Below are 24,254 nucleotides of genomic sequence, written 5' to 3' on the forward strand. Positions count from 1 at the left end.
TGGTCAATGGAGCTTCTGCATCTGAGCGAGCCAGTACAGATATTCATTCAGGAGCTCCAGGAAACTGGATTTGCTCTCTAGAGGGCAGCTCAAAGGGCCCATTCACTCACATTCCACCCAACGGCATTCCTGGCCTCCGGTCACAGCCTCAGCCACGGAAGTTCTGCAGGGTTTGCCAGTCTGCGGGGGTGAGTGCCCTGACACCATGAACTGCCCACTGCTCCCAGAAAGAAAGAGCTTGGAATATGAGACTCCCCAGGTCTCCTGACCCTCTTCCTTCTTGGAATGAGACCCAGGTAGTGCTCAGGGGATTTCTGGTGTTGGCCATGGACAAGCAACCAGTAGTGGGCTCACTTTAGGCACCCAAACCACAAAGCCCACCTCAGGAAGCCAAATTTCAACTCTTTCCCCTGGGGCAAACTTCTAGCAACCAGGCCAGAGGCAAATGTCAGACAGGATAAGGGATGACATCCCATCAATCAAGTTGAAAATGGGAGGGACCCAGCAGTTTGTAATAAAGCCATAAAACTGGTACTGACTCTGGGTGAGAGGGAGAGGCAGGCTGGTGACTAGAGAGCTGGTTCTGTGACCTTGGGAAATGGTCTCACCCCTCTGAGCCCTGGAGATGACCTGATGGGGCAGCTAGGAGGTCCAAATGGAAGGACTGCAAATAAAAGGCACTGGGAACTCTCAGGGGCTACACACATGTGAGATCTTCCCAATGAAATCAGCCTTAGCTTTAAAACCAGGAAATTGTTAGCAACAGGCTCTCACCTTCCTCCAACACCCACAGCATTGCCTATCTCCCTGTGATAGCTTGATTCTAAAGATAACAGCCTGCCTTTACTCAGAAACCAGGACTGTGACGTGTTTTGCACACATTCTCTTTTCACTTTCACAGTGTGTGACTATGGGCATGCAACTTATGTTCTCTGTGCCTCAGTTTACTCAAGTGTTAAATGGGAATACTCACATGAGGATTACATGAGTTAAAATGGATAAAATGGATAAAAGTAGAGAGTAAATTATTTAAACTCTATCAAATCCTTGGTACATGACCTTAGTACAATTAAGTATTTGTTAAATACATACATTTTAAAGAAACCTCATCATATCCACACACCTATGAGGCACCTGCCCAGGACCACAGAGCCAATCAATCAGGTGATGAGTGATTCCAGGCCGGCAGGAAACCACCGCCCACTGACACAGGGACTGCACCATCCATCCTTGGTTTGCATGGTGCCTGCCATGCTTCCTGTATTACTGTTAACTACACGGGGCAGGCCTCTGGAGGATCCCAATGTTTTAAAAGGGCAATACGAATATGATTCTAATACATAAAAAGTATGAGGGCAGCAAGAATTTAGTTACAAAACCCAAAAATCCTCAAAGAGAAGCCACATGGCACTGTGCAGTGTTACCACTGCCTCGAGTCTGGACAGGGCACAGGTGACCGAGACAAGTCTTATTTAACTGATTTCACAAGAAGGGTCCGAGTTTTATTAGACAACCCATGTCAAGGTACAAAATGATTAATGACAATACCAGCCATATTCTATTAGCCAAGTGCCACTTGTCACTATGAAACTATCCTGTAGGACATCCCTGGGCTCTCATTTGCTAATGGGCTGCTGAAGAAATGAATGTCCTCAAATAAGACCCTAACGAGATTCCAGAGAGTGGCTTAGAAAACCCAGCTACTCTTACCAATGTGGGGAAAGGGTCAGGGGAATGAACCTCTGCAGGACAATTTGAATTCCCAAACTGAGTAAGAGGGAAACAAATATGCAGGCAAGGCAAAGCCTCAGGGGGGCTCCTGGGTCTGGGGCAGGGGGTGGGAGACAGGAGAGGCAAAATGGCAGGGACTTGACAGCAGGTTCCTCTTCTCTACTTCTTCCTCCCGCCTCTCTCCTTGAGGGCCAGGTGGATGACTGCGCCATTGGCCATGTTGTAGTAAGCCAGTGAGTTGGAATCTTTGATGAAGATACCCTGGAAAACAGACAGCGGGCCTTAGCATGGGGCAACCCAGCCTTGGGCATACCGCTGCAACCTTACAACTGTGCACTTGGTCTGTTTGCGCTCTGGACTTAGCAAATACAGGAGCTTGTGAGAAGGTAGGGTGTTGGGGACTGGAGGCCTCTCATTCCTCCCACTGTTTCCTTTCTTCCCACCAATTATGCTCCTCCCCTTTGTCAACATTTGACTCAAAAGCTCAACTCCCCAAAAAGTTGACCCCTCACCAACTCCATGGAGCTCTGACTCTGAAATCACAAGACCTTTAGGGATCACTTAGCCCAACAGCCTCAATGGATAGAGATAACTGAGGCCCAGAGCGGGGATTTGTTCAAGTTCAGAGAAGAAGAACATTAACGCCTCCGTGTGACCTGGCATCAGGCGGGGCTAGACTATCACCTCCAAGTCAGGCTGCCTGAGGTCATACTGGCAGAGATGGCCCCACCACTGGATCAGGAACCCACCAGAGCATGCCTAAGTCTTGTCACTAAATCTCTATGCCCAGTCATTGAGGCAAAGAATCTTACAGATCCCACACAAGACTACTGTGACCCCACCAGAGCCTTGCATTGTTGGGCACACCTGCCCCAACACTCCCAGCCACCATCATGACTTCTAGGATGGATTCAGATGGCCACACCCAGATATCACTCCACTCCCCTTTTAGCTTCCATTAGAGATTTAGCTTCTGTGAAAGCAGAGGTGTCAGGACCCAAGGGGCAGGTCTGTGGACAAACTGACTCACCTCATACTGTAGCTTCTGTTTCCCTGCAGGCATGCCTGTGGCTTCATGAATCTTCACCTTAATGACAGAGACCTGTGGGATCAAGCAGCGGTCATTCAACTCCTTGGTAAGGCCAGCTAGAGGAAGCTTTCCCCTGAACGCTTGGTTCCCATGCACCTGATGCCAGTTTCTGGCAGCACCCATACCTGGTCCGTGAGTGGGAGGGTGAAGACCAGCACCTGCCCATTCAGTTTCCATTCCGTCTTATCCTGCATGTTGGGCACCTGGACTTTGATGGACACTGGACCCTACAAAACAGGAGGTGGTCATTATGCCTAGGGAGCTGGGAGCCAATCAAGAACTATGCTCTGCTATCCCTAGGCCTGTCCAGACAATGTCACCTGTGCATCTGGGCTCCTGGATTCTGGCCTGATTCACCACTGATACCACTTGTGAGGTTGTACAAGTCACCCCACTTTGCAAGATTAGGTTTCTTTTCTTTAAAACAATCTCTATCTTGTCTCTTGGTGAGTCTGGAGCTAAACTGAAGAACTTTAGTGAAAATACTCTGCACACCCCAAGGGAAAAGAATATGACCTGCAGGGTCAGAAGACCTGGATTCCCAACTCAGCTTCCCAGCTAACAAGGTTTGTCTGAGCTTCAATGTCATTATCCACCAGACAGGGTTCATGACTGTTTTGAGTATTGAGGGGAAGTGTCTGTAAAGTGCTTAGCTCTATCCTGGTACTTCAGTTAAGCGTTTAAGAAATGGGAACTATTATTAAAAAACAAACAAACAGAGCGGGTGCGGTGGCTCACACCTGTAATCCCAGCACTTTGGGAGGCCAGCGTGGTGGATCACTTACGGCCAGGAGTTCGAGACAAGCCTGGCCAACGTGGTGAAACCCCATCTCTACTAAAATACTAAAAATACAAAAATTAGCTGGGTGTGTGGTGCACACCTGTAATCCCAGCTACTCCAGAGGCTGAGGCATAACAATCACTTGAACCCGGGAGGCAGAGGTTGCAAAAACAAAACGAAACAATTTGGTCAAATACATTGGGGGAGCAGAGGCCGGGGCTGTTTCTGTCTCCTTACTGCAGCCTGACAGCTTCCCTAGCGATTGGCAGTGACAAGGTCCCCACCTCCCCTTATTCCAGGACCCCAACAGGATCCCACCCAACAGGCAGACCTCCTAAGGGCTAGAGCTGGGGAGGAAGGCCACAGTAAATTTTAAAACACCACACACAATTTCCTCCAGGTGTCTAGGGTCCCTCTCACACGTGAGTTGTGCTGCCCGTGCTGCTGGGTCTCCCTGTTGGCCTCTGTAAGTCTACACCAGAGGGACCACCACAGTCACCACCTCTGCCACCACTACCATCACCATCACCACCAATGCTCTCTGCTCCTCCAATTGTTGGCCCCACATTCACTGTGTGCTCAGAAGCCCTTAGATGCCTCCAGCAGCTGACCTAGGCCCCAGAAGCCAAGACTGGGAGTGAAATAGGGTCAGTTTCGCAAGTGTACGACAGGGGCGGGACTGAACCCTCCAGCTAGAAACTTCAGCAGCATTCTGGGATTACATACCTTGTTTCTGCGCAGGAACTCCTCCTCTGGCATGAGGCTGTCCTCTGTCTTCAGTTTTTTGGAGGTGGGCTCATCTTCCATGGGAGGTGGGGGATGAACAGGGGGCATTGGAGCTGGAGCTGGGACAGGTGCCACAGGTGGAGCAGGCACAAAGGCTGCAAAGACAAGAATAAGCAGCCCCATGAGAGGGCAGAAGGGGCCCAGGACTCAGGGCTGATAAGAAGTTGAGAGGGAAGGTTGCAAAGGTTTCCTCTAGTCAGAGGTGTCAAGTGCTGTTCCCTGCTAAGTCTGGCAGCCAGCAGGTTCCCTGGCAGGGGCACCTGGGAGGCTGCCCAGATTGGACAGCAGAGGACTGCAGGAGGGACAGGACTGATGGATGGAGCTAGTGCCAAGCAACAAGCATCTCTCAGGCCTCTGAGCCTGTTGGGGACCTGATCCCTGAATGCACAGACACTGGCTACACCATTTCAGCCTCTCATTTCTACCAGGAACGGTGCCTCCCAGCTCTAGGGTTGCGGATCTTTCAATGGGAAGCCAGGGCTCTCCTCTGGGCTGGATACCCTGCTGGAACAGCTGGCACTAGCATCAGCCACTGCTCTGCTGACAGTACTTGGCCCGTGGTCCCTGAACTAATGGCCTGGAAAATGATGCAAGAGATACTGACCTGTTGGCACAATCATGGGGGGTGGGCGGGGGGCCATGATAGGAGGGGCCGAGGGAGGCATGGGCACCACGTTGATTCTGGGCGCGTGGATGATGGGCGGCATGGGGGCGATCACTGAGCCTGGGGGCAGCCGGACCACAGATGCCATTGGGGGCCGGGGCATGACGGGTACTGCGGAGACAACTGTAGTACGAACTGGAGGTGGCATCTGTGCAGGAAAGAGACCCACAGGTTACAGGAAGCCAAAGTTGGACTCCAAGGTCACACACAGTTGGCAACTGGCCGCCTGCAGCTCTGAGGATAGAGGTTAGACAATTCCGTCCTGGCCCCCTGGGACTGAGAAACTGTGGCCTACACTGGGCGTCCAATAGGAACTGAGCTGCTGAGAGCCCGAGGATGACACTCTCTCTACTTGGGACTTGGCGGGTCAAACTCGACCAGCTACTTTGGCAAACACTGAGAGAGTCACTAAAGAGGCTGAGACCTTGGCCGGGCACAGTGGCTCATGCCTGTAATCTCAGCACTTTGGGAGGCTGAGGCAGGCAGATCACCGGAGGTCGGGAGTTCGAGACCAGCCTGACCAACACGGAGAAACCTCATCTCTACTAAAAATACAAAATTAGCCGGGCATGGTGGCGCATCCCTGTAATCCCAGCTACTTGGGAGGCTGAGGCACGAGAATCACTTGAACTCGGGAGGCGGAGGTTGCGGTGAGCCAAGATCATGCCATTGCACTCCAGCCTGGGCGACAAGAGCAAAACTTCATATCCAAAAAAAAAAAAAAAAAGAGGCCGAGACCTCGACTAAGTCTCCTGGAGTCAAGCTAACAGTCCTCAAAGACCCAATAAGCCCTGCAGCCCTTCTCTGACGCCAACTGGTTTCTCATATTTGCCACTCACCTCCCTCCCTGTTCCAACCCTCCTCCACAAACAGATCAAGAGAGAGGTTCCCACTTGCATTTAAAGGGCTCTTTCTTTTTCAAACTGACCCACCCAACACTCAGGCCCCACTATAAGGCAGCTGCACTTCTCAGCCAACAGTGTCCGACCTCAAGAATGAAGCTCTAAAAAGTCAGTTCCAGGGTAGATGCTGGCTTACCGTGGGTGGTCGGGGCACTGAAGTGATGGGTGGGGCCGAGCTGGGGATGTTGGTGGCTGAAGATGGTGGCGGTGGCTGTTGAGGGATTTCATTGGGCTTGCTGGGGCCAATCTTCTCTTTAGTGTCATCCTCTGGCACCAGGCCTTTGGCCTTGTGAATGGCCTCAATCTGCTCCTGGAGGGTGATGTTGGCCTGGGCAGCCTGCTGGGTCCGGGCCATGCTGCCTGAGTGGCCATCCCAGGTCACCTGCAAGTGAAAGCAAAGCCACAATGCTTCTGGAACTAAGACCAAGTATGGAAGACGGGGGGCAGAGAAGGCACTAGGTTCCACTTTAGCTGCACCTTTTCCTCTGGCTTCTGGATCTCCTCCTCACCGATCTTCTTACCAATGGCTGTTTCCTCTACACCGAAGATGTCAGTACGCCGCTCAGCCAACTGCTTCAAGCTGCTCTCAATATCCAGACCTGTACAGTCACAAAACAGAGGCAGAGGATAGAAAGAGAAAATAAACCAGGTGTCCTGACGAGAGAGCAGCTTTTCTGGTGTGCAGGGAGGAGGCTGGTTCCATGGGATGAGGGTGACTCAGGGCCCCAACTCTTGTCCTCTGGGCTTGGGGAAAGCTGCCCAATCTAAGCCTATAAACCCAGTGCTTGTGCAACCCCTCTGACTTATAAAAGAACGGTAGGCCAGGCACAGTGGCTCATGCTTGTAATCCCAGCACTTTGGGGGGCCAAGGCAGGAGGATCACATCTGAGGTCAGGAGTTCGAGACCAGCATGGCCAACACAGCGAAACCCCGTCTCTACCGAAAATACAAAAATTAGCCGGGTGTGGTGGTGCGTGCCTGTAATCCCAGCTACTTGGGAGGCTGAGGCAGGAGAACTGCTTGAACGTGAGAGGCGGAAGTTGCAGTAGCCAACATGGAGCCACTGCACTCCAGCCTGGGAGACAGAGTGAAACTCCGTCATTCATAAATAAAACACATAAATAAATAAGATGGTGAGTTAGAGAGGGCAACTGTGTGGAAAGGGCCACATGGTGTAAGTGCCAGAGTCAAAACTAAAAGCCCAGTCTCCCACCTGTGGCACAGTTCCTGCCCCATTCCAAAGAGCTCATGGTACTCCAGCCATCAGTGCTCTCCTTCTAAACAGCCACAGGAAGCCCTTCCAGCTAAAGCCAGAGCTTGCTCTGGGATGTCAACAGGCACATGGCATCTCCTTCAGTGTCTGCCTTTGGGGAATTTCTATGGGGAGTTCTTCTGGAAAGTGGGGAGTTCTCTCGCAATATCACAGAGTGCAACTCTCCTCAAAAGCTTTTGTTGACCTCAATTGTTGCTTTCTATGTTTGCTTAGAAGAAGATGACTGTAATTCGGAGACTACCATGGGCTCTCCTGGAACCCCCACCTCACCTGGTGCATACACCTCATCATCGCTCTGCTTCTCACGGATGGAGCGATCCCGCTGCTCCAGCCAGCGAGGGTCAAGAAGTCCAATGCGCATGTGTTCCTGCATTTTGCTGGCGGGGATCTTCTCCCCAGTAATGGGGGACACAAGATACTCATCTGGAGCAGGGGCTGGAGGCAAGGGCTTGGAGGCTAAAAGGAAACAGATGTTTCGGTAAGAACACTGGTGGGCAGCCACCTGAGTTAAGAGGGTGGTATTTCATGCGTGCATCATTCATCAAGGCATCTATTCAGTGCCACTCTTGTACCTGGCACTGTGAAAGGCACTAGGGCACCAGCGATGACTGGGCCCTGTTCCCACCATGAAACCTGTAACAGACGGGCTTGCAATGCTTTTACAATAAGCTGCACCTCAAGCCCTCCTAGAAAGACGGGTGTGAGGAACACATGAGGGCACACAGGACCTTCCTGGGCAGCCCGAGGGTTGGAAAGCAGGCCCTCCCTACCTTTGGGATCATAATCCTTGCGGACAATGACTTGGTCTGGAGTTGGGGGCAGAGGTGGAGGCATGGGTGTCTCTGGGGGTGGAGGCACTTTCTGCCCTTCTTCTTCATCATCTGAACCCTGAAAAGCAAAGCAATGGCAGGACTCAGAGAGGGGCTAAGGCCACCTCCCTGTAGCTGAGCCTGGCAGCTCTCTGGGTGGCAAGGAGCCTTGGCCTCTGCCAGCCAGCATCCATGTGCTAAGCCTCCCAGGGCAGCTGAGGCCAGCCGGCAGCAGGCCAAGCTGCTTCCTCACAGCATGAATGGGAGTGCTGAGGCCATGGTCCTAGCACTCCTCCCAGGCATTTCCAGCAGCTGGCACCAGGCAGTCCCAAGAGGCCAAGGGCACTTAACATGCTGGGGGGGGGGGGCAGTGCCAAGGGGGCGAGGGGTGGGGGCGGCGAGTCGGCAATCAATGGTAGCCGCTCACACAGCAATGCTGGGAGGGAGAGAAAAAGTCATTTCCCACAGACAGGGGCCCTTTCTTCTCAGGCTGTGCACAAATTATTTCCGAGTGGGGGAGAACAGTCTGGTTCTAGAGACTCCATGCCTGCTTAGAGGGCCTGGCTTGAAGGGGGTAGGGATGCCTGAAAGGAAGCGTGGGCTACATTTAGAAAAGCTCTGGGAGCTTGGAGCCCAGCTGAGAGCTCAAAACAGAACAGGGTAATGCAGTGAGTTCCCTGAGGGCTGGCACGAGGCAGTGAGAGCAGGCTGTCCGGGCCAGGGAGGCGGCCACAGAACAGGTCAGAACAGCTTTTAGATCCTTGCCTATGAATGAATCTTTGTTGCCGGAGCTGGAAAGAGGCTCTGTGCTGCCTGGGCTTGGGCAGCTGTATGGCCTTGTTCAGGACCCACGCCTCCTTTCAAGGCTCACAGGGGAGCTGGATCTGACTGGTGGAGAGCACTTCGACCTCCTGGAGCTTCAGGGGAAAAGGCCGTCCCGCAGGTCTGCCCAGCAGCTTACCTCATCCATATCTTGTACTTGGGTGTCCTGGTCCAGCTGGGAAGGAGGCTCCTCCGCCTTCTCCTGTTTGTCATCCTCCTCATCAGACTCGACCTCCATCTCAACCTCCTCACTCTCCCCAAACTTTTCATAGCGCTCCTGAATGAGGATTCGGGCTCCCAGCTCCTCTGGCGTGGTGGGGGGAGGGAAGTTCCCTAGAGGGTGAGCCAGAGGCAAAGGTATTCCTTATCAAAGACCCATCTATTTGCCCTGTCTGAGCTCCCCAAGGGCTGGGGCTATGTCTGTTTTCTCTCCAGCTATCTCCAGAGGCCCATCTAGGGTCTGGCAAGTACGTATTGAATCTAAGTTGGGCAAAGTGGTAGAACTGAAGTCTTTTGGGAGCAGGGAGACAGCACTGATAAAGCCCTGTGAGAGATTCTACTGCTCTCTGGGAACACCTGCACCAGGTTTCCCGGGAAGTCTGAGTTCCTGGTCCCCCATCTGGAGTCACTCCTCACAGACCTACCTTGCTCATTGGGTTGGAAGTCCACTGTTTCCACCACCACAAAATCATGCCAGTCGATCTGAGCATAGGCCACCCGCTCCTTCTCCTTCTCCTCTTCTTCCTTCTTCCTCTCACGTTCCTGGAATTTGGCCCATTCCACTCGGTAACACACCTGCAGAGATGGGAAACAGCTCGGTGCTACGCTGAAGCAGGGTCTGCTCCTGATGAGGCTACCAACTCCAGGGCTTTCATCCAAGTCAGCGCCTCCTTTGGAACAGAATGGAAGTATGGTTCCAAACTATGGCATTTGCACCTGGTTCCACCCAGGTGCAGAGTTTGGACAGAATGAAAATTCCACCCTCTGATCTGCTTGGGAGCTGGCCTTCTGTCTTCTAGCGAGAGTGGAAAAGAGGGAGATATATTGAGGCTGAGAGCAAAGCAGAAAGTTGTGGTATGTTGGGAAGCATCCGGACTCCAGGTTTCTTTGGCCTTTGTAGCCAATAAAGCCTTTTCTCCCACCATTCCCATGACTGGAACATAACAAGGTCCTGCCTCAGAGACTGTTTTCAAACATAAAACAGAACCAACCACCAGTAACTGGTTGCAAGAAATGCTATTCAGTTTACCTGATCCAAAACTTCTCGGGGGTTTTCAGCCTCTTTCTTGAGCTTTGAAAATAAACCTTTGGGTGGAATCAAGATCTGAAATACAGAAGAGTTAAAGCAACTGTCAGTGCTTTACAACGCAGTACAAAGAGGCAGCCTTCCTGGGCCTGTGATAAAGCACAGGAGATGAGGAAGCATGGGATTCTGTGTCCCAACCCCAGCTCCACTTGGCTGTGGGACTTAGGGCAAGTTACTTAACCTCAGTAACTTGATTTCCTTCTCCAAAATAATGGCACCACCACTCAAAGTTGGCACCATGAACTTAAAAAGGTGGCTTCGAGGATTAGCAGGAAAGCATGCAAAGCACTAGCCGATTACCCAGAACACGGTCAGTACGAGACGGCTGCTTTCATGACATTGACGTGCTCTCATCCTTTCGAAAACACTACACAGGTCCCCCGACTATCCTATTCACAACCGCAGCCTACCTGCCCCACCTCCCTCTATTTCTGCTCCCTGCTTTCTCTCTATAGTATTTAGCACCATGTAACAGACACTAACAATGCACTTGACTCCTCCTCACTAGCCTAGAAACTCCACGAAGACAGGGATTTCTCTTTTGTTCAGGATTACGTCTCCAGCCCCCTGAATAATGTCTGACAATGTATATTTACTGAGAGAACAAATGCTGCCTTTGTTCTAAACAGCCCCAACAGCTTCTACTGCCACTGGCAAAGTGGCTCGGCCCTATCCCAATCCTCCTTCCACCTCTACCCCAAGAATCTATCTGCTCAGTCTTCCATGGCTAGAAACAGACAGCAGGAACCTCAAGTTACAGTGGTAAATGCCAATACCCAAGTTCTGAAGAAGAAAAAACAGGAAAGTAACAGAATAAAAAGTGATCTGGGACCTTTAACCCTGGAAGCAGTCCACTGGGAGAAATTAATCCAGGGTTCATTTAAAATTGATACTGCATATTTATAGTAACCCTTGGGCCTTGGGCCTTGAATGACTGTTATTTTAGCTACCATACTAGCTTCTGGATTTGGTCATTTTCTAAACACACACATTTTAAAAATTCTAATTATGTACTTAAAAGTGAGTAGAGTTAGGAAATTCTCAAGTCCTTTCAAGTCAGATCTTTGAGGTGTTGTTTCTGGATATGAAGAAGAGATGTACAGACCATCCCACTGTAAAGGGAAGGAAAACAACCTCCATGACATGTGTAGCAAGAAAAATGTGCCACAGGCAAAGCTGTACCAGTGCACTTTGCAATAAATTAATAATCTGATTATTTTAAATGCCAGAACTGACTTGTCCTGATTCTTGATTGCAGCTCTGTCAAATGATAATTGAGTTCTTAGGGTCTGAAGTAAAAATGCCAGAGCTCAAGCCCCAGCCCTGCCACCTCCTAGCTATGTGACCCTGGCCATGCTAACTTCACTGCACCTCAATTTTCTCTTCTGTAAAGTGAACATAGCAATAGTGGCTACCTTATAGGCTACTGGAGATTAAATGAGAAGATGCTGCATACATAATTTCTTAGTGATGTTAGTTATACTGACTTACATGACATCAAAGTGTCTCTCAACACCTATTTAAATGCTGTTTCCAATTTAAGGCACTTTATAAGCTGAAGAACCAAAGTTTTAGGGTCAAATGTGGTTTACATCTCAGCACAGTACTTACTAGCTGACAGACCTTGAGTACGTGACTTCACCTTTCTGAGCCTGTTTCTGCTTCTCAAACATGGGGGGAAAACATCTCATGGCTTCTTGTGAGGACTAAGTTAGGTATAAGGAGGCAACTGTTAAAGGTTGGCTTCTTCTCAGGGCCTTACTAGGCAACTGAAAATGGAAATGCACTTAAAAGCAGCAAGCACCACATGGCCTTGTCACATAGCAGGCAATCGCCTAATGGTAGTTAGCAAGCATGTATTTCCCTTCTCTTTAGAAACCAGCAGTCTGTGTTGCACTTAAAGAAATAACTGAATAGAAATCAAGGTTTTACATTAAACTGGGATTCAAAACATTTGCTCAGAGGCCCCATGGAGAAGCGATGTCCTTGTAGACAGTGAGTGGACACAGTGCTTCCAAGGGTAAGATGTTTTCCTTTCCTGGGCCCAGGACCCCAGCCCTATCCTGCCCAGGCACCTTGGTGTACTGTTCCACTAGCTTCGTGAAGTAGTTGAAGAGGCTGTGCTGTGGGCGGAGAAAGTCAAACTGGTAGTTGCGCTGCTCTTTCTGCATCAGCTGGGTCAGAAACTGGCGCCCATTCCTGGCCACAAACTGAGCCGTCAGCTTCACCACATCCAAGTCGAAGGCTGAGATAGAGGGAGGATCAGCAATGAACTCAAACTCAGGAGGAGGCTCTTTGGGCACGATGGTCTCTTGGATTACTTGGGCTTGGACCTAAGATGCAAAGGGAGTATGAGGTGAGAGGCACAGGGGTGAACAGGCTCCAGGGGAGGGGAGGGGACATGGGCATGCACCCCTCAGCAGGATGCTGTGAACCTCTAGACTTCTGTTTATTATGCACACACCACTAGCACTTGGTGTGAGAGAATTCTAAATCACAAGAGCATTGATTTCCCAGCCAACTATGGCCTCAACTTCCTGAATGGCTGAGTGAGAACCATTCCCCTCTGTATCTCTGCTCCTGCCTTGAAATTGAGGGCCAAAACTGGGTGACAGAAGATCCAACAGGAATAGGACTTACTAAATCCCATCCAAGAGGGATGGATGTGCAGAAGGCCTACATGTGTGCAGAAAACCCCACTGTACAAAGTGTTTCCATGACCTCCGCATGAACCATGAGGTAGCACAGGTACTGTGAATCCTCTTTACAGATGAAGAAACTGAGGTAGCCTGAGGTCCTAGGCCTCATTGCAACACAAGGTCTTAGAACCTGACTTCAACCTTTATATCCCACTGCAAAAGGAGGGGCTGCCTTTTCCACCATGGTTCAGGAGTGCAGAAGGCAGGTCTGGACAGGAGGAAACACATGTCAGCCTCTCTCTTCATTCATAACCCTAATAGTCCCTAGTGCTGGGCCTCAGCACAGGGAAGGTGGTATCAGGGGAGGCCAGATGGAGGGGTCCTGGGAAGAAGAGATAGAAGGGAAGGGATGGCACAAGGAGGAGCCCACAGGCCACACTGCATCCTTCAGCACAGCCAAGTAGGAAGTGCTGCCCTCACATCACGGCACTGCCCTCACACCCTGAGCAAGGCCTTGAATAAATCACACTTCCCCCAACTCTCAGGTTCCTCATACAGCCTCTGTGAGGAGTCAATGAGACAAGACTCCTGAAGTAGCAAGCACAGAGCTTGACAAGCAGTGCTCGGGAAATGCCAACTAACATCAGTACTTTGCTGCCTGGGTCTCGGTCTGCCTCTGAGAGATGGGGATAACGACCTCACTTCTCTCCCTGGGTGGTTGTGAGGTTTGGAGTTAATTGTGTACTCCCTCCCTATCCCTGTTTCCCTCTCAAGCCCTGCGTAAGTGAAGGGGGCACTGGGCTCCAAACCTTCTGGGGCAGCTGCTGCTGGGTGGTCTGCTGCTGCTGCTGCATGACCTTGGGGATGGCGGCGGACGGCTCCTGAGCCTTCCCTTCCTTGAACTCGCTGACCTTGTGGCGGTAGTAGGCATGGTAAGGGTCATTGGGGTTCAGAAAGTTGAACTTGGGGTTGTTGATCTCGTTCTGTCGGATCCTAGCTTCAAATTCAGGCCCGTTTCTGGAGGGAGAAAAAACAAGAAGAATAAACACCACTCCCTTGTGCCTGCTGAGATCTAGAACACTGCCCATTGGAACGTCCTTCTTGCCACCACCCACTGCTCAAACCAGCCCAGCCCTCAGCAGACGTCCTCCTCTAGCCTCCTGGCATCGGCGATCAGTGCCATCTGCCTCATTCAGCTTGAACCAGGCCACCTCTGCCACACGGTTTCCCTGAACCCAGTCATTCCTTAGCTCCTTTTCCAGTTCTGCCATTTCCAAAACCATCTAGGCTATCGCTCATTTCTTTTAATAAAATTTACTTTAAAAAAAATCTAAGATGGAGAATACATATTACTACTTCAAATAAAAAAAAATCAGTATGCCTTTACCAACAAAAGGTAGTCAAAAGTGAACATAATGAAAACAAAGTAATACTGTCAAAGTTTAGCTGGAAGTTTGCTGAGACTAATTCTCTTAGTTCAAAGGGGTAGCAAGTGCTGGAGAGGTGTAAAAGGTACATGAGCACCAAACCTAGACTTTGTCCTCTGAGTAACAAGAAAGACTGAAAGACATGAGAATTTAGTTGATTTGAGCCTGGGAAACAAGAAAAGACCCTAACTCTACAAAAAAATATAAAAATAAATTAGCTGGGCATGGTGGTGTGTGCCTCTAGTCCCAGCTACTCAGGAGGCTGAGGTGGGAGGATCACTTGTGCCCAGGAGTCTGAGGCTGCAGTGGGCTAGAATCGTGTCACCATATTCCAGCCTGGAAAACAGAGCAAGACCCTGTCTTTAAGAAACAAAAACAAAAAAAAACACAAATAGTTGGTTTAATGCCTTGTCCAAGTACTCCCTAAAACCACCCCAATTATACTGGTGAGGCCCACACAGGAAACATCTTCAGCAAGGACCCAGACTCGTACAGCTGTATAAGGCACCTTCAGATGACAGGGGTGTGGTAAGATCAGCAGGGAGGTCTCCAACCACTGTCTGTACCTGGGATGGTTCCCCAGATATGCCCCATGTCCCCAGCAAGCCTTCAAAACCTCAGGATAATGAAAAAATGTCCCTGTAATGATGTTTAGGGAACCCTGATTTTTAAAATGTCCCAACAGTAATATTCAAAGTGCCACACTTATATACAACACCTGTGTCAGTCAGAAAGTACATGGACCTTAAAGACACAAGATATGAACATGTTCAAGTCTCAGGTTCACTACTGACTCACTCTGACCCACAGCAAGTTACCAAACTACTCTTTGCTTCCATTTCCCCATGTGTAAAATGCAGCTAACACCAGTTTCCCTTTCTACCTTGAAACATTATTGAGGAGATGCCAAAGTGTTTTTGTTTTAGAGACAGGTTCTCACTCTGTCACCCAGGCTGGAGTGCAGTGGTACAATCTCAGCTCACTGCAACCTCCACCTCCTGGCCTCAAGGGATCCTCCCACCTCAGCCTCCTGAGTAGCTGGGACTACAGGCATATACCACCATGCTCGGCTAATTTTTTTTTTACATTTTGTAGAGACAGGGTTTCACCATGTTGCTCAGGCTGGTCTCAAACTCCTGCGCTCAAGCACCTTGGCCTCCCAAAGTGGTAGGATTATAGGCGTGAGCCACTGAACCCAGCCCTCAAAGTCTTTTCAAATCGTACAGTGGCCTGCAAATGCAAGGGGCTAGGAAGGGTTGTTCCATAAACATTGTCTGTGGGGCCTTCCATTGCTCCTCTGGCGAGAACCTTGTACTTAGAACTGCCCCAAACACACCAAGGCATGGCCCCGGCATCTGGTGCCAGCCAGCCAGCTCCACTCTTCAGACTTTCATATCCCTGGCCTGTGAGTTTAAGAGGGGGTGGGAGCCTGGCACAGTGGCGCACACTTGTAGTCCCAGCTACTCAGGAGGCTGAGGCGAGAGGATCACTTGAGCCCAGAAGATCATACCCAAGCCTGGGCAACAAAATAAAATTTCACCTCTGAAAACAAAAATTTTTTAAATTTTTTTTAAGACAGACGGCAGGAGACAGGGTACAGGCAGTGCTGTGCCCCAGATCAACCACCACAGCAATTATGTGCCACACTAGTGATTGACACCCAGGCTGGCTCCTCAGCAAGTCATGGTCATACCCTGCCGTGTAACTAACACCATGAGGTCTCAATTTGACAGTATATTAGTCTAACTGGAACCTCATGCTTTGGAAAAAAAATTCTCCCTACTCCTTAAATAATGCAAACCACACATAAGAATGAAGGTGAATGCACACTTAAATCCTACTAAACTAGGCCACTATACCCAGCAAATGCCTCGGGCAGACAAAGGGCTCCTGGAAAAAGGGGCCCTGGTTGTCTCCTGTACCACTGCCTAAGCCATAACTTTACCCCATCTGGGAACAATCTGAAAAATAAAACAATGAGAAGGCTTGGCATGTTCATTCCAAGCTATTCTGTTGCTTTAAATTAGCTTAACGTTAATTTTAGAATCATACTCTCCACCAGAAGGAATAGATTTCAACAGAAAAAGACATGATTCTGACTCAACCCAGCTGGTGGGACTTTTTAAGGGTAATTTCCACTTCAGTTCCTTGACAGGAACATGCAGGAAACAAAAAGGCCTAACCTAGTGAAAAAACTTTTGGAAAACCGCTCAGTTGTGCATTTCTACTGCATGCTTCATAAATACACGTGAACCCAGGAGAAATGAAGCACAGAGTTCTGCATGCCTGCTTTAACTCGGATATTGGTCTCTTTGTTGCAATGTAAACGATAAGTTCACAGATTTTATTTATTTGTTTATTTACTTTTGAGGCGGAGTCTCGCTCCATCACCCAGGTGGGAGTGCAGTGGCACAATCTTGGCTCACTGCAACCTCTGCCTCCCGGGTTCAAACGATTCTCCTGCCTCAGCCTCCCAAGTAGCTGGGACTACAGGCGCCCGCCACCACACCCGGCTAATTTTTTGTATTTTTAGTAGAGACGAGGTTTCACTATGTTGGCCAGGCTGGTCTCGAACTCCTGACCTCAGGTGATCTGCCCACCTCAGTTTCCCAAAGTGCTGGGATTACAGGTGTAAGCCACCACACTGGCTCACAGATTTTAGAAATGGCTACAAAAGCAATCACCATAGCTAAAAATCAATCAATCTAGGGATGTGCATGGTTTTGGATTTTTTTCTTTCCTTTTTTTTTTTTTTTTTCGAGATAGGGTCTTGCTCTATCGCCCCAGGCTGGAGTACGCTGGCATGATCATACCCTTGACCTCTCAGGCTCAAGTGATCCTCCCAAGTGGCTAGAAATACAGATATGCGCCACCATGCCCAGCTAATTTTTTTATTTTTTGTAGAGACAGGGGTCTCACTATATTGCCTACACTGGTCTCCAAGTCCTGGGTTCAAGCGATCCTCCCACCCTGGCCTCCCAAAGTGCTGGGATTACAGGTGTGAGGCACCTAACCTGGTCATATATATTTAAAGAGACCTTGGATATCCTCTTATTTCTTTAGCAGCAGAGGATGGCACAAAATTATTGGAAAGCTACTTGGCAAAATGTTTAAGAAATCTTTTAAGGATGCTCTTTTAGCCAATAATGAGCCACACAGAATTTTCTTCTAAGGAAACAATCTAAAAGGGAAAGAAAATGCTCAGAGATTTCCCCACAGCTTAATTTGCCAAAATGAAATGTTGGGAACAGGCCAGGTGCGGTGGTCACTGCCTGTAATCCCAGCCACTTTGTGGTGGCTGAGACATGAGGATCACTTGAGGCCAGGAGTTCAAGACCAACCTGAGCAACACGGAAAGACCCCATCTTTACAAAAAAACTAAAAAAAAAAAAAAAAAAAAAAAATTAGCTGGGTGTGGTGGCAGGCACCTGTGGTCCTAGCTATTCAGGAAGCTGAGGTGGGAGGATAACTTGAGCCCAGGAGTTCGAGGCTGCAGTGAGCTGTTATCATGCCACTGCACTCCTGCCTGCGTGTCAGAACGAGACTCTGTCTCTAAAAAAGAAACGTTGGAAACCTCCTCCTCTAAGGAAAATACAGAAATGGTGGCCAAGTCAAGGAAAGCCTTTCACCTCTACATGGTGCATCCCCTTAATAAAGAACCACAGGGCATTATGAAGACCATGGAGCAAAATGGAAAAATGCTTACAACACAGAGTGGAATATCTTTACTAGTATTACAAGGATCTAAAAAAGGATTCCAAGGACAGAAGGAAACAGAAAAATGTGAAAACAGCTGGTAGACACTACTCTGGTAATGAGAATATGGTGATTCTTCACCCAACTCCCCTTTCCTGTATATTCTGTTTTTAAAATATCAGGGGAAAAGGGGAGGCATGAACACTGCTAAGAGCCATTAAACATTTATCTTAAACACAACACTGTCTAAATCTGACATGACCCAATCAACATCATCACAATGTTCAATCAAGCACAGAGAAGCTTTCAACCTAATACTCAAAGGTAATCAAAGCCCTTGAAATGTAATGAGATGAATCTGCAGAGCTGACACAGTGAAAGTCTAACCAAAGTAGGCTGGTGCCGTGGCTCACGCCTGTAATCCCAGCACTTTGGGAGGCCCAGGTCGGGGGATCATTAAGTCAAAAGATTGAGACCAGCCTGGCCAACACGGTGAAACCACGTCTCTACTAAAAATACAAAAATTACCTGCGCGTGGTGGCGTACGCCTGTTGTCCCAGCTACTCGGGAGGCTGAGGCAGGAGAATCACTTGAACCCAGGAGGCAGAGGTTGCAGTGAGTTGAGACTGCACCACTGCACTCCAGCCTGGCAACAGAGTGAGACTCCATGTCATTTAACAAAAAAAAAAAAAAAAAAGAAAGTCTAACCAAAGTAATCTTTATGTTTAATTTTATTAGGTTGGGAAAGGAAGGAACATCCGTTAAATGATGCATACTGACTGAGACACTGCCTCAGGGGAATGACGTGGTCCCTGGAGAACACATGCTGATTGGGCCTGCTTCCACACATGAAGGAACTGTCCAGAAATCCAGACCGATTGTGAAATCTCATTTTTACTTGTTTTGTTTTTTTTGAGACAGGGTCTCACTGTCACCCAGGCTAGAGTCCATGGCTCACTATAGCTTCAACCTTCTGGGCCCAACTGATCCTCTTGCCTCAGCCTCCTAAGTAGCTGGGATCACAGGCTTTTTATTTTTTGTAGACGGGGTCTCACTATGTTGCCCAGGCTAGTCTCAAATTCCTGAGTTCAAGTGATCTTCCCACCTTGGGCTCCCAAAGTGCTAGGATTACAAGCAAGAGCCACAGCACCTGACCTCCTCATTTTTAAATAGTAGCAACAAGTTTGAGTTTCAAAAAAATTACTGTGAGGACAAACAAAACATCTGTAGGCTGGACATGGACTGAGGGCTGCCAAAGGAATACCTTAAATACCCTAGAGAATGTACTGACCTTTGGAGTCAAGGGGCCAGTAAAAAAATTCCATCTAAGGATGTGAGGGTAAGTACAGTGGAGAGAGACAAGGGGAACTCGGAGCAATCCCATTCCATCTGAGGCGGCGGCTAGCACCTGCGTGGAACTGTGGGGAGAGACAGGAGGAACCCGGAGCAATTCCCATTCCATCTGAGGTGGCGGCTAGCACCTGCATGGAACTGTAGGAAGAGAGAGGATCTCTGACCAATGCCCATTCCATCTGAGAAGACAGCTAGCACCTGCACAGGACTGTGGGGAGAGACAGGAGGAACTCGGAGCAATGCCCATTCCATCTGAGGAGACGGCTAGCACCTGCATGGAACTGTGGGGAGAGAGAGGATCTCTGACCAATGCCCATTCCATCTGAGAAGCCAGCTAGCACCTGCACAGAACTGTGGGGAGAGACAGGAGGAACTCGGAACAACGCCCATTCTATCTGAGGTGGCGGCTAGCACCTGCATGGAACTGTGAGGAGAGACAGGAGGAACTCAATGCCCATGCCATCTGAGGAGTTGGCTAGCACCTGCGTGGAACTGAACTGCATGCAGCCCCATGACCTCAGTCCCGCCTCACAACAACTCTGAGATGGCATTTTTTCCATTTTGCAGATGGGTCATTTGAGGCTCTTGGAATGTGGTCTTTGTACAATGAGAATAACACACTCCCCTTTTTATCTTCCTCAGGCCAGCAGCTCAGGCACAGACACACACCATCTGTGATGAAGCAGCTTTCCAGGCATTTCCTCAGGCCAGTTTTGGAAGCAGAGGCTCCTGGTGACTGTGGGGCTAAGTGTGATTCTCACTTTGGCCACTGCTATGCTGTGTCAGGGACACCAGTCCTACCTATTGCCCACCCCAGTGCCATGTTGTGGTTTTTTATGAACTAAAAGGCCCAAGCCAACAACGTCTCTTTAAAAACCCTTGTGCTGATTCAGTGCTGAAATCTCTTCATGCTGAAACCCACCTCTGACCCACCCAAGTAGCTCTGTTACCTGGCCACAAAGCTGGCAGTCTTGTCAACAATATTTCTGACCTCTGGAGGAGGGTAAATAATCCCCACAACTGGCTTAGAAGGTGCAGAATCCTCCTTTGAAGATGCTTCTTCTTCTGTGGGCTGAGCAAACAGGAAAAGAAATAAGGTTTTAAAGTCCCTGGTTCGGAGCAGGTTCTCCACTGTAAAACTCCTCTAGGATATCATTCAGAGTAGACTTTCATTCACAGACTTCCCTCAGGTTAGAACCCTCTACTTCAGAAAAGCAGTTTTCTTAAGTTTACTGCACCTGCAGGGGCTGCTCCTGGGGACCCAGGGAGAAGAGCAGCTTCCCTGGCTCCTCTCTAGCTGGACTATCTCAGTGAGACCAGGAATCTGCATTTTTACTATGGTATGAGACCACCACTTCTCCTGTTGTCCTTCCCAGTTTCTCCCCAACCTCCCCTTTTCCCTAGTTTATAAGACAGGAGAAAAGGGAGAAAACAAAAAGTTGGAAAGAAACAGAAGTAAGATGTATTTATCGTCTAGCTATTGCTAGTCGACCTTGGTGCCACCACCTGACCCTGGTGGTTAAAATAATAATAATATTAACCCCTGACCAAAACTACTGGTGTTATCTGTAAATTCCAGACATTGTATGAGAAAGCACTGTAAAACTTTTTGTTCTGTTAGCTGATGTATGTAGCCCCCAGTCACGTTCCTCACGCTTACTTGATCTATTATGACTCTTTCACGTAGACCCTTTGAGTTGTAAGCCCTTTAAAGGGCTAGGAATTTCTTTTTCAGGGAGCTCGGCTCTTAAGACACGAGTCTGCCGATGCTCCCGGACGAATAAAAAACCTCTTCCTTCTTTAATCCGGTGTCTGAGGAGTTTTGTCTGCGACTCGTCCTGCTACATTACCAAATGCCCGGGTGATTCAGATGCAGGGACTCCGACTACATTCTGAGAAACCATGTTCCAGAATCCAGGCCATGTCTGTAACCCTGCACCCAGTGATGGGCTTGGCATGGAATTTTTAATGATTGTTTGCTGAATAAAGAAATGGGAAACCATCTGCTGACAAATTCTTCTGCCCTGAATGCCCTCTCTGCCTCTACTCCACTGTCTTAACCAACATTCAATGCTCAAGTGTTTTGTGAAATTCCACTGGAAGGCTGAGCATTAACTATCCCATAAGTACCAATATTTTTTCACCAGCAGCTTCTTCCCCTTAGTAAACAAAGGGTCAAGTCTCTTATCTTAGAAAAACGAAGTTTCTCCTCTGCCTTCATGTTCCTTTCTGCCGCTGCCTTCTCCCACCCCTTCCTCTGGCAGCTAAACATCCTGAGTTCTCTTCAGTCTTGCTGGTCCCACTTCCCTGCCTCCCATCTGGTCCCCATTCATTTTAAGTGCTCTTGACAAAGTCAAAAACAACTGCCCACAGCCATTATCTGGGCGTGAATGGTGACCACTCCTTCACAAAACTCTCAACTCCTAGGCCCCATTCTTGCCTGTCTTCCCATCTTGCTCACCATTCCATTCAAGTTTCCTTCCTGACCCATTTCACCTCCTGCACTGTGAAGCTGGAGATCCCCACTCCCGCCGCCCAATTCTGTTCTTGGTTCTCTTCTCAGTTTTTGGTGTCCTCCACTTCCCCTCCCACCTCTAGACTAAACAATCTGGCCCAAACTGATGTCCCAGAACACTCTTGTGTACTCAACAGCTTCAGGTCCAGCTAACTACTGGGCACTTTGATCTCTAACCTCTTTCCTCAGGAATAGCTACCCAGTCATCCATGCCAGAAAGCTGGGGGCTCCTCTCTCTTCCTCAGCTTCCACACTCAACGATAATAACGTTTATCAAGTTGGGCACAATGGCTTGCACCTATAATCCCAGTGACTCAGGAGGCTGAGGTAGGAGGATTGCTTGAGCCCAAGAATTCAAGGCTGCAGTAAGCTATGACTGCACCACTGCATTCCAGCCTGGGTGACAGAACGACACCCGGTCTCTTAAAAAAAACTTTTATCAAGCTATGAGTAGATCCCAGGTATTTTTCCCAAGCACTTTAAATATATTAACTCTTATAACCTTTAGAAGAAGCCTGTAAGATTAAGTACTCTTTTTTTTTATTTGAGACAGTCTCTTGCTGTCGCCCAGGCTGGAGTGCAGTGGCATGATCTTGGCTCACTGCAACCTCTGCTTCCCAGGTTCAAGCAATTCTCTCCCGAATAGTGGGGATTAAAACATGTACCACCACACCTGGCTAATTTTTTATTTTTAGTAGAGACACTTTTGCTATGTTGGCCAGGCTGGTCTCAAACTCCTGACCTCAAGTGATCTGTCTGCCTCGGCCTCCCAAACTGCTGGAATTACAGGCGTGAGCCACTGGACCCGGCCAAGAACTCTTAATATCTCTACATTACAGATGACAAAACTGAGAGATGGAGAGCTTAATGTCCAACTGGCAGAACCAGGATTCTAACACACCACTCTGGCTGGAGAGCCTGCCTACCCCCTCTGCCCTAATCTAGGCCAGGCCTTCAGCCTCTTTGGAATAGCGTGACTGGCCTCCCCTCCTTGTAGTGATTCTCCACATGTCTGCCTACCTGAATTTCTAAAACACAAATGTCACTATTTGGCTTAAAACCCTCTCTTTTCTTCCCACTGTCTACAAGGAAAAGTTCAAATCCTAAGTAAGAATCGCATCTCCTGCCACTACGCTCCTAAGTCTATGCTTCAACGCTTGCTCATTTACTCTTGATCAGAGACACCGTTTGATTCTTACCTCGGTGTCTTTGCGCATATTATCTGGCTATTACCTTATTTTCCCCCAATGCCTGGGAAAATGCCAGGGACACACGGGCACTTAAATATTTGTGGAAAAGGCATGGCTTCTTCAGTCATGTCCCCCCCCGCCCCCCTTATTCTGAACCCAAAGCAATGATCAGCGTATGTGCTCAATAAATATTTGCTGGATGAATAAAGGATGCTATTTCCCTTCCCTAGTCACCTACCTGGCAAACTCCTATTCCTTCTTCTAAAAGAAATTTACCTCTCACTCCTGTGGGCTTCCCTACCTTAATATCCCTTCTAGCCCAGCAAACAATGTTCATTAGATTTGTACCTAAAACTTCTATCACAGGACATATCACACCATACTACAATGGTTTGTGCACATTCGAGATTGGAGAGCTTTACTAAGGGCGGGCTGGCACTGTATCATCGATGGCCATTGGGACAATAAACATCTGGTGAGCATTCTCGTATGTCTGTCTTCTCGTTAGCCTGTGAGCTCCCTAGGCAGGGACTATGCCTCATTCATTCCGGTAATGTGGGAGCCTGGCACGGTGTCTGGCTTGGGGCAGACACCGAAATAGATGCTGAGAATTAACATCCAAAGATGTACCGTGCAGGCTGGGAAATTAGCCATTACTGGGGAAAGGCTGTGGCCAGCGGCCCCAACTGCCACATAAGATCAGAGAATGGGCTGGATCAGCGCCTCTCACACTTATAAATCAATCACCTTAGGATTTTGTTCAAATGTAGATTCCTATTTAAAAGATCTACGGCGGAGACTCCACATTTCTAAGAAGCTCCCGGCTCGTGCCGACAGGGCTGCTCCGCGGACCACTTAGAGAACCCCGTTCAGGGTGGCTCATTTCGCTACCAGAACACCACCATAGCGCGGGAAGCGCGCAGCCTCTTGGGACTTGCAGTCCCTCCAAGCCCTTCATAGCGGCCGGCCGCTTATTCCTGTGCGAGTAAGGAGCGCCCAGGCCAACGCTCCGGCTGCAGGCTGAGGGGCGGGGGAGAGGTACCTGTTTGGGCTCCGTGGGCACGGGCGGCGGCGGGGGCACCGCCTGCACGGGTCCGGCCGGCATGACTGCGACGCTCAGGGCTGCCAGTCCGCCTCGGTGTCGGTGAGCGATGCCGCCTCAAGACAGCCTCCCCGCTCGGACAGTACGACGAGCTCGCAAGATGGCGGCGGCCGAGCGAGTTGCGGCCGCGAAGGTACGACTGGCGCACTTCCGGGACCGGCCCCTCGC

General features: G+C 49.3%; 1 protein-coding gene across 1 annotated transcript; it reads right to left on the reverse strand.

The window, feature by feature from the left end:
- Window positions 1-1,471: 1,471 nt before the first annotated feature.
- SF3A1 (splicing factor 3a subunit 1) lies at window positions 1,472-24,223 on the reverse strand. The gene is made up of 16 exons (XM_019018459.4): window positions 24,027-24,223; window positions 20,230-20,351; window positions 13,613-13,820; window positions 12,240-12,497; window positions 10,108-10,182; window positions 9,503-9,653; window positions 8,998-9,191; window positions 7,998-8,115; window positions 7,498-7,683; window positions 6,432-6,553; window positions 6,091-6,336; window positions 4,993-5,200; window positions 4,329-4,483; window positions 2,947-3,048; window positions 2,762-2,833; window positions 1,472-1,992 (listed from the first exon to the last, which is right to left on the reverse strand). The coding sequence occupies exons 1-16, from the start codon at window positions 24,087-24,089 to the stop codon at window positions 1,891-1,893; spliced, it is 2,382 nt and encodes a 793-aa protein (XP_018874004.3). The 5' UTR covers window positions 24,090-24,223; the 3' UTR covers window positions 1,472-1,890.
- Window positions 24,224-24,254: the final 31 nt, after the last annotated feature.

The sequence above is a fragment of the Gorilla gorilla genome, chromosome 23 (genome assembly GCF_029281585.2).
Source record: "Gorilla gorilla gorilla isolate KB3781 chromosome 23, NHGRI_mGorGor1-v2.1_pri, whole genome shotgun sequence".
NCBI lineage: Eukaryota > Metazoa > Chordata > Mammalia > Primates > Hominidae > Gorilla > Gorilla gorilla.

Excerpts from the sequence above, each read along its gene's own strand:
- SF3A1 (XM_019018459.4), bottom strand. The coding sequence starts at position 24,089 with ATGCCGGCCGGACCCGTGCAGGCGGTGCCCCCGCCGCCGCCCGTGCCC. Across the intron at positions 6,337-6,431 it reads TCCAGAAGCCAGAGGAAAAG|GTGACCTGGGATGGCCACTC; the intron begins GTGCAGCTAAAG and ends TTTCACTTGCAG. Across the intron at positions 5,201-6,090 it reads CAGTGCCCCGACCACCCACG|ATGCCACCTCCAGTTCGTAC; the intron begins GTAAGCCAGCAT and ends TTTCCTGCACAG.